The 10,430-nt window shown below is 46.8% G+C and overlaps 1 protein-coding gene across 8 annotated transcripts in view; it reads left to right on the plus strand.

Annotated features, from left to right (window-relative positions):
• DOT1L (DOT1 like histone lysine methyltransferase) overlaps positions 1-9,897 on the plus strand; it is an 86,374-nt gene extending 76,477 nt beyond the window's left edge. For 5 of the 8 annotated variants that reach the window (XM_039328507.1, XM_039328505.1, XM_039328506.1 and 2 more), the window contains 2 exons: positions 406-1,040; positions 9,367-9,897. In XM_039328507.1, coding sequence (XP_039184441.1) covers positions 406-1,001 — 596 coding nt within the window. In that variant the 3' untranslated portion in view covers positions 1,002-1,040; positions 9,367-9,897. Of the gene's footprint in view, positions 1-405; positions 1,041-1,350; positions 3,405-9,366 lie in introns of those variants that run through there. The other 3 variants (XM_039328503.1, XM_039328509.1, XM_039328508.1) reach the window with 3 other exon arrangements.
• The last annotated feature ends 533 nt before the right edge of the window (positions 9,898-10,430 follow it).

Consider the following 10,430-nt stretch of genomic DNA (forward strand, 5'->3'; position numbering starts at 1 on the left):
TCGGTGAACTCGGGCGTCTGAGAATCTCAGGGAATCTCATTTTTTTCCCCCAAGTGTGCTTGCCTGTATCTTGAGAATGGGCCTAGAATGAATGGTATAGCTTTTCAGGCGATTCTTGACTACTTAGGGTCCATGTGTTGATCTCCACTGGGGGGTTCTGTTGGGGTATTGAGTTCAGGCATGGAGTTCCCCCTTGGTGCTTCTAGAGCATGAGCAAGGAAGAGGTAAGTGCGTCTCTCTTTTGCTAGGTTTTGTGTTTGTTTGTTTTGTTTAACTGCCACTGCCCATCGCCTGCTGCTGTTTTCATACTGCATTATTGCTTGCCTGCCTGCTTTTGTTTTGCTTCTCTTGCTGTGAGCTGTATAAAGTCCATCTGCTGAGGGTTTTTTTCTCTCCTGTTTGCAGGTATTTTTAACCATGTGGTGCCTTCTGCCTCCTCCTCTTCCTCCTCCGCTCCCTCCCCTTCCTCTTTTTCATCCTCCACCTCCTCCCTCCATTTTGGCAATGGTGCTGTTTCCAGCTGTACCCTCTTAAGCTTAAATCCTCTGCAGGTCGCCGCCAGCACCCCATCATTCCATGTGTCCCCCAACCCAGCGCCATCTAACGATGCCCAGCACCTCACCCGCCCCCCAGCATGTGCCGGTCTTCGGACCCCTCCTCCTCCTCCTCCTAATGTTTCATTGCCACCACCTCCCCCCCTCCTCACCTCTAACTCCGAACCTGTCCTCCTACAGAGTTTGTCATCCCTGCCAGTTTCAGAGTCTTTCCTGCCGCCATCTTCCACTGCTAACTCCGCTTTGTCTATTAAACTAGCTTCTCTTCAGCACAAAACCTCCCGCCCCTCCTTCACCGTCCACCACCCACCTTTGCCCCGCTTGGCGCTGGCCCAAGCCGCGCCTGGGATCCCACAGTCCAACACGGCTGGCACGCCTGCTTTGTGGGTCACCCTTGGCATGCAGTCTCCTTACGCTTCACATCTCTCTGGAGTTAAGCCACGATAACGAGCTAGGCTTAGCTTTTGAGCACTGGTGCTCTGTAAGGTAAGGCTGGTGTGGGGTGTCTTGGGTGAGGCAAGGGTGGCGAGCAGGAGATTGGTGCTCTGACCTGCTAAGACGGGTCCTCAACCGTGGCAACTTCAAGACTCGTGGACTTCAACTCCCAGCTGGCTTGAGGAATTCTGGGAGTTGAAGTCCACAAGTCTTAAAAGTTGCCAAGGTTGGAGACCCCTATATTAAGTTGTATGGAATGACACATCTCTGCGATCTGTGCTTTGTCTTTGCTTTCCCTGTGATGGAAAGGCTTAAGAGGTGAAGCTCGATAACAGAGCTTTTTTTTTTTTTTAACCAACAGAAACTCCCCAAATTTGATTCCTGCCATGTTCTGTTTGGAAAGTTCAATAGCAAGGAGTGAGAAAAAAACCCTCTTCTACAGGACACCTTGGAGAGCTGCTGCCCTTCAGATACAAGCCTGGGCCATGATTGCTAACTAAGTAGTGAGATCCAGGGTTTTATCCAGAGAAGTGGCTGGACATTTCTCCCAAAGATTAGGGTCAGTGATCTCTCCAGGGTGCAAACAGCCTCCAGAACCCTCTCAGACTGGCAGATATTAAGCCAAAAAAAAAAAAAAGGTGAGATGGGGAGCTTTGCAAAGTTGGAGTTTAATTCCTTCACCCTCCAAAGCACACAGCACTCTCCCAATGATAGGACTCCTCCCCTGAGCATGCCTTTTGTTCGTTTTTAAATGGAAATTGTGGTCCCTTCTCTCAAGGGTTGCTCCTCCCTGCCCATAAAGTCTTATGATTAAAAATATATATGAAGTTAACCTGAAAATATTTGCACATTAAAGGCAGGCAGTAATGAGCTAGGTCAGTGGTTCTCAACCTGTGGGTGGAACGACCATTTCACGGGGGTCGCCAAACAAGGCTGTCCGCCATTTTTTCCCCCTTTTCTTTGGCCACGCCCCTGGCACCCGGTGATGTATAAGTGGTTGGGGGCCACCACGACACGGGGAACTGTATTATGGGGTTGCGGCATTAGAAAGGTTGAGAACCACTGAGCTAGGTGGACCAGATTAGTGATAAAATGCTGATTAAAATCAGGTCCGGTCACATAATGACTCCCTTAAGTGACCAAAGTTCTGGTCCCATTTGTGGTCCTAAGCCGAGGACTATCTGTAATTTACTTTATGGTTCAGTGCATCAAACACAAGACAGAACACACAGGGAAACGATAACAATCCTTGCTGTGGATCACGACCTGAACGTTCACGCAGGCAGGAGCTACGCAGGTGTCTTGGGAGTGTGAAAATAATGCTGCAGATTTGAGTATTTCTGAAGTTGCAATAGCGCTACTAAAGACGTTTAATCTTCACCGAAGCTGTGTGGAAAGACAGTGGGGCAATAGAGGGCTTAGCACTCATTTGTCTTCTAATGTTGTCTATATAAGCTTAATGGATAATTTTTAGGCAATTTGGGGTTATGACTAAAACCCGAAATAGGAAAAACTACCCTGTATCATGCAGACGTATACTGTAATTCTCCATAGAGGATTTGGGCTGTCAAGGCTTAGGTCGAGGGAAAAGATGTGGTTGAGAAGCTTCTCGGTGCCAGGAAAAGGGTGAGTGGGTGTGAGAATGAAGATAAGGATGAAGACCGCAAGAAGGAAAGAAAAGATAAAAGCAGACCAGCAGCAAAGAATAAGGAAATAAGAGGCTTTCAACAGCAGAAAAGACAACAGGAGGGGAAAAAACAGATCCTCAGGATCTGCTTGACAAAGTTGGTGGCAGCTGTGCCCTTTGCCCAGTTTTGGTTTTGGTTACCAGTTGTGCCCATTCCTGGATCGGGAGAGCCTCTTTCCATCACTCATGCCTTAGTTATCTTGTGTGTAGATTATTGCTATGCATTCTACATAGGGCTGCCCTTGAAGACCACACAGAAGCTTCAGTTGATCCAGAAAGTAACAGTGTGAGCAGATACAGGCAGGTCTTATTATATCTGTGTAGCACTGATTACTACTAAGCTTTTTGAGGAACAATTCTGGTGCTTGTTATTATATATAAACACTACATGGCATGGGGCCTAGTTGTATAAGACAGGGCTTTTCAACCTTTTCACCCATTGTGCCACTTTTAGGATATGGCAACATCCGAGTAACACCAGTTGCCTAGCAAGGTGTCAAAAACTTGATGACCAAAAAAAAAAAAAAGGAAAAAAGTGATAAAGTACAGGTAGTCCTCGAGTTACAACAGTTCGCTTAGTGACTGTTTGAAGTTACTATAAGAACGTCCTGCCGGCGCGCGAAACAAACGATCCACCAGGTACGTTGCGGTAGTCAACAAAGGTTTATTTCTCCGTTGAAAACAAAACCAGCTCTGGGACACACCCCTGCCCTGCGTCCTAAATAACCCGATCACCACACCCACTGTATACGCCCCAATCACCCTGATTATCCCCATAGATTACAGCCCCCACCTGTACCGCGCCTCCACCCCGCCCCCTTCCCAGCAACCACCACTTGTCAGACCCAGCGTCCTATATTTATATGTCCATCTTGCATAATGCCGGTCTATCCCGTCCTCTCCGTCGGCATGGTAATTAGTCATATGGGCCGTTCGTCACTGTGTAAGCGCCGGCAGCAGTTCATTCACGTCGCCGGTGCTCGGCTCCCACAGGGCTGCGTAGAGCGCTGTACGGAGATTCGGGTACCGTGCATCTTCCACACGCAGGTAGGTCTCACGCTGGGTCTGACATTCGGCTCCCCCTTACCATAGAGCCCCCTGAAATGGAACATGAACAATTACATCCATTATCTAGCCATCGTGGGCGTATCACCCATCCCCTAGCCCCTTAGCTTGTGTGGCCACATCCTGTGATATCGACGGGTGAGGGCAGGGGCGAAAACATCCTCCTCCCGTACCCAGGATGCCTCAGATAAGGGGTATCCCTTCCATAACACCAGGTAATACAGGGTGCCCCTCCGCCACCGAGAATCTAGTATGTCTTGTACCTCATACCTTCCCGGGGCAATGGGTCCTGGGGGAGGTTTGTTGTGGGTGTCCCCCTCTACAGGCTTCAACAAACTCACATGGAACACTGGGTGTATCTTACCAAGCAATTCCGGCAACTGAAGCTGCACCGTAACAGGGTTGATGATGCGTACTATGCGGAAGGGCCCAATATATTTTGGCGCTAGCTTCTTGCATGGTACCTGTAACTTAATATATTTGGTTGATAGGTACACCCGATCACCCACTCTTAGTTGCATTGGTAGTCTACGACCCTTGTCAGCCTGCTCTTTCGCTATCCTTTCCGCTTGCTGTAAGGCCTTTTTTACTGTACCCCACACCTGGCCTGCACGGGCCATCCAGTCTCCAGGCTGTAGGTTCACGTCTCCCGGCGCCTCGCCCCCAGGCAGCGTAACTGGGTCGTAGCCGTAAACTACTTGAAATGGGGTCAACCCGGTGCTTTTATGTACTGCGTTGTTATACGCTAACTCTGCGAACGGCACGAAATCTATCCAATCCGACTGCTGGTCTCTTCGGCGTGATCCCCGGTGTCCCAATCGCCGTAGGTGTACCTGTTAGCTTGGGTATTCCACACTCCGCGGCTCGATGACCCGGCCGATTACAGCGGAAGCATCTGAAGGTAGGCCTCGAACGTACCGTTCCCGGTAGGGTCTGCGTGGTACCACTCACGGGCTGATCCTGAGCTGGTTTACTATAAGAACGTCCTGCCGGCGCGCGAAACAAACGATCCACCGGGTACGTTGCGGTAGTCAACAAAGGTTTATTTCTCCGTTGAAAACAAAACCAGCTCTGGGACACACCCCTGCCCTGCGTCCTAAATAACCCGATCACCACACCCACTGTGTACGCCCCAATCACCCTGATTATCCCCGTAGATTACAGCCCCCACCTGTACCGCGTCTCCACCCCGCCCCCTTCCCAGCAACCACCACTTGTCAGACCCAGCGTCCTATATTTATATGTCCATCTTGCATAATGCCGGTCTATCCCGTCCTCTCTGTCGGCATGGTAATTAGTCATATGGGCCGTTCGTCACTGTGTAAGCGCCGGCAGCAGTTCATTCACGTCGCCGGTGCTCGGCTCCCACAGGGCTGCTTAGAGCGCTGTACGGAGATTCGGGTACCGTGCATCTTCCACACGCAGGTAGGTCTCACGCTGGGTCTGACAGTTACAGTGGCACTGAAAAAAGTGCCCCTCAAGCCACAGCCGAGCAAGACACCTGCCTGTCCACCTGCCGGCGCTCTTCCTTCTGTCCGAGGTTTTCATTGTTGTGAGCATTTCTGTTGAGGATTGGCAGCGGGGGTGGGGTGGGGGTGTTTGGTTTTTATTCCCCCCCCCGCCTGCTGGGTGGTTGCAGCAGGTTTTGGTCACTTCACATGACCCTGGGACACTGTGACCATCATAAATATGAATCAGTTGCCAACATCTGAATGTAAATCACAAGACCCTGGAGATGCTGCAATGTTCCAGCTGATTGGCGCTTCTTCTGGGCTCAGCAGAAGTGCCAGGATCAGTGCTGCTTTCCAGCTGATTGGTGCTTCTTCAGGGCTCAGCAGAAGCACCAGGATCAGCGCCAAGCTCCAGCTGGAGCCTGGTGCTGATCCTGGGGCTTCCGCTGAGCCCTGGCAGCCCTGCAGCTCCAGCCATCTCTTGCTCAGGCTTGTGCACTGCTGCCACCGGTTCAGCTCATTCCCCTCCCCCGCTACCATTTTTCTAGGATGGTCGCGTACCACCTGCCAGGTGCCAATGTACCACAGGTGGTACCCATACCACTGGTTGAAAAGCCCTGGTATAAGAGACCAAACAATTGGACAGGGTGAAACTCTGTGGACTGTGTGGTTAGAGCACAGGAAGTTATTCTTGAGATGCGAGCATTTATAGTTTATTTTTTTATTGTTTTCATTGGGTGAGCCGCCCAGAGTTATGGCAGGTAAGAGAGGCAGCCTTAGAAATTTTATCAGTCAGTCACACATGTCTTCTCCCTATCCTGTGTAATCAGGGATTAGACACATGGCAGGTGCTAAAACAGAGTTGGCATGCTCAGGATCTGATGGATGAAACTGTTATCTAGCATGCCTTCTCTATTTCAGCACCTGCCTTCTGGGCACTCCCTCCCCCCTCTCCCCCAGAGATTCACACTGCCCTTATTCTGCCTGCCTTTTAAAGAGCCTTTTAAAAAAAAACTCGTCTCAAATCTAGGACTAGGATGGTTATTGAGCCTTTTTAGTCAAGTGTGGTACCGGCAATAGCAAGAGCCCTTATAAACTGCTCCTCTCTAACTGGTTTACAGAGTCAGCATTATTGCCCCCAACAATCTGAGTCCTCATTTTACCGACCTCAGAAGGATGGAAGGCTGAGTTCAACCTTGAGCCGGTCGGGATCGAACTGCTGGCAGTCAGCAGAGTTTGCCTGCAGTACTGCATCCTAACCATTGCGCCAGCACTGAAGAGAGTTTTCATTCTTTCCTGGGCGACTATAATTCTTTTTTAAATTCGTCAACTGTTTCAGAAGCATGCACCTCTAGAAATGAGTTTTATAATTAATAATTAAGAATTGTACTGGCACAAAGTAGGTGAGGCAAAGAGAAAGGAAAGAAGCTGCATCAGACCTATGTACAGTGGGGCAAAAAAATATTTAGTCAGCCACCAATTGTGCAAGTTCTCCCACTTAAAAAGATGAGAGAGGCCTGTAATTGTCATCATAGGTAGACCTCAACTATGAGAGACAAAATGAGAAAACAAATCCAGACAATCACATTGTCTGATTTGCAAAGAATTTATTTGCAAATTATGGTGGAAAATAAGTATTTGGTCAATATCAAACGTTCATCTCAATACTTTGTTATATATCCTTTGTTGGCAATGACAGAGGTCAAACGTTTTCTGTAAGTCTTCACAAAGTTGGCACACATTGTTGCTGATATGTTGGCCCATTCCTCCATGCAGATCTCCTCTAGAGCAGTGATGTTTTGGGGCTGTCGCTGGGCAACACGGACTTTCAACTCCCTCCAAAGGTTTTCTATGGGGTTGAGATCTGGAGACTGACTAGGCCACTCCAGGACCTTGAAATGCTTCTTATGAAGCCACTCCTTCGTTGCCCGGGCAGTGTGTTTGGGATCACTGTCATGCTGAAAGACCCAGCCATGTTTCATCTTCAATGCCCTTGCTGATGGAAGGAGGTTTGCACTCAAAATCTCACGATACATGGCCCCATTCATTCTTTCCTGGACACGGATCAGTCGTCCTGGTCCCTTTGCAGAGAAACAGCCCCAAAGCATGATGTTGCCACCCCCATGCTTCACAGTAGGTATGGTGTTCTTTGGATGCAACTCAGCATTCTCTCTCCTCCAAACATGACGAGTTGTATTTCTACCAAACAGTTCTACTTTGGTTTCATCTGACCATAGGACATTCTCCCAATCCTCTTCTGGATCATCCAAATGCTCTCTAGCAAACTTCAGACAGGCCCGGACATGTACTGGCTTAAGCAGGGGGACATGTCTGGCACTGCAGGATTTGAGTCCCTGGCGGTGTAGTGTGTTACTGATGGTTGCCTTTATTACGTTGGTCCCAGCTCTCTGCAGGTCATTCACTAGGTTCCCCCGTGTGGTTCTGGGATTTTTGTTCACCGTTCTTGTGATCATGTTGACCCCACGGGGTGAGATGTTGCGTGGAGCCCCAGATCGAGGGAGATTATCAGTGGTCTTGTATGTCTTCCATTTTCTAATTATTGCTCCCACAGTTGATTTCTTCACACCAAGCTGCTTGCCTATTGCAGATTCAGTCTTCCCAGCCTGGCGCAGGTCTACAGTTTTGTTTCTGGTGTCCTTCGACAGCTCTTTGGTCTTCACCATAGTGGAGGTTGGAGTGTGACTGTTTGAGGTTGTGGAAAGGTGTCTTTTATACTGATAACAAGTTCAAACAGGTGCCATTAATACAGGTAATGAGTGGAGGACAGAGGAGCCTCTTAAAGAAGAAGTTACAGGTCTGTGAGAGCCAGAAATCTTGCTTGTTTGTAGGTGACCAAATACTTATTTTCCACTGTAATTTGCAAATAAATTCTTTGCAAATCAGACAATGTGATTGTCTGGATTTGTTTTCTCATTTTGTCTCTCATAGTTGAGGTCTACCTATGATGACAATTACAGGCCTCTCTCATCTTTTTAAGTGGGAGAACTTGCACAATTGGTGGCTGACTAAATACTTTTTTGCCCACTGTACATCTATGCCAGAGGTCTTCAAACTTGGCTCTTTTATGACTTGTGGACTTCAACTCCCAGAATTCACGTGCCTGGCTGAGGAATTCTGGGAGTTGAAGTCCACAAGTCATAAAAAGGCCAGGTTTGAAGAACCCTGATCTATGCTATGAAATACACAAGCTGGATTCATACAGTATAATAAGCCAAAGAAAAGCAATCAATATTATGGCTTTGTGTTATATTTTAATTGGCCTATGACAGCATGAGTGAATTCCAAGCTTGATTCAGTCTAATACATCCTTATACTTGAGCAGAATGCCAGGTCCATCAGCCCAAACTACATAGGCTGGGAATGGAGACAGATGATTCAGACGGAGGATCTATCTATTAATTTCTGGGATTACCTAACTATTGGGCTTGCTTAACTATGATTGTTGAATAATCAATTGACTAGGTTCACGCAGTATACTAAGTCAGGCCTGGAGTTAGGATGCTTGGGAAGCCCCTGTTGATTTTTTCCCCCTGAATGTAGTTTATGTCATGTTTCTTTAATTCTTTAATTCATTTATTTATGATTTGATGGAATTTAGGGGCTGCCCAACTCCAGTTGAATCATGTGTGGATTTAAATGTTGTAAGCCTCCCAGAGTCTATTTGCAGTTGGGCAGCCTCGCTATCCAATAAATAAATAGATAAAAACATTGTGCAACTTCATTATATAGTAACCAATGAGCTTTATCTGGGATGTTTTGTAAATTCTAATAGACATTTTATTTAGCTCAGATCAGGAATTCTTTGAGGTTTATTCAGCTTGTTGGAGGTAGTCAGGGAGCCTTTTTGTTACAAGTATTGTTAAATCATTGGAAGCAGTCAGTCAGCAGGAAGTCTTGATAAATTTGCTCTTCATTCCCATCAACCTTTATGCGTGTCGACAGTACAGTGCAAAAACAGTAGAAAGTTCTAAGTCCATCTTGCCTGTTTGCTGAGAACTTTACTTTAGACCTCTTACCCTGTTGTTTGGCAGTCTGGAAAGAATTATTTAATGTAAAAAAAAAGTCATCGTTAACCTTTGGGGCTCTTGTTTAATTTGCCTACCTAAAGTTCAATCTTGTCCTTCCCTTTCTTTCCCCCCTTCCTCTTTTGCAGGTAACTAGGACTTCTACCTCAACCTGATGTGACCTATGCAAGGACAACATGGACCAACTTCTCTCAGCTCCCACTGAAGGTGCTGGCCTCAATGGCTTAAGGGTTTCCCCCCACCCACCCACCCAACTTCTCTTTTACTACTGGACTCAAACCTAAGTCATAAACATAAAACCAGAGGAAAGAAAATGCTACTGTGAATCTTAAGTTAAATATATATTCAGACTGCAGAAGAAAATGCTTAGAAACAGCTTCCAGTTTGTACTGTTGGATAGAGTAGATATTTATATATTTTTAAATGTTTAAAACACAGGCGCCCCTCGACAACGTTTTTGTTCCACCTAAAGTTGTAGAACTGAAAGGAAAAAAAAAAAAAGAGGAAGGAAACTTTAACAACAAAACCACCATTTTCTCTGAAATAAAAAGACTGGCACATCAGCAGAGATGTAACAGAGCTTCTCTTGGTGCTATTGACATCTGACAAAAGGTGCCTCTCCAGTTCTGTACTCATGGTGCTTTTTTTTTTTTTTTTTTCAATTTTTAGCCTGGTGGGGATGATCAACATGACATTTTGTGATTTCTGTACATCACCTGGCTTCTTTTATTCCTCCTGCTACCATTGGACACATGCCAACTGGCTAGTTTTTATACTGAAATCAAGAAAGCAATGGATGTGGGAGAAGGGAGGGGGGGATAGCTCTTTTGAAAACTTTATTTTTTAATGATTCCGACATTGATGTAATTTATATTGCAAGCCACGATCAGCTGTCTCTCTCCCACCCTCACTTCCTTCTTTAGTCTCTCCTGGTGGAATTCAGCTGCGGTGCTCATGTTGGGCTCTCCACCAGTGTTCAGACATGCAGTGGTTGTTTGGAAGGGGGTACTCTGCCTTAATTGTGTGAAAGCCAAAGGGTTGCATTAAAAATTGGAGGGGCTGAGTCACCGATGAAAAGAAATCGTATCTTTTATGAATATGGGTGGTTTATTCAAATGATCCTTGCCATTCCAGGTGGTTGGTTTACTTTGGGCAATCAAGTATCAGAATCAGGTTGTTGACTTGTCAAGTC

The sequence above is a fragment of the Crotalus tigris genome, unplaced genomic scaffold (genome assembly GCF_016545835.1).
Source record: "Crotalus tigris isolate CLP2741 ecotype Arizona unplaced genomic scaffold, ASM1654583v1 scf7180000024379.1109085, whole genome shotgun sequence".
Taxonomy (NCBI): domain Eukaryota; kingdom Metazoa; phylum Chordata; class Lepidosauria; order Squamata; family Viperidae; genus Crotalus; species Crotalus tigris.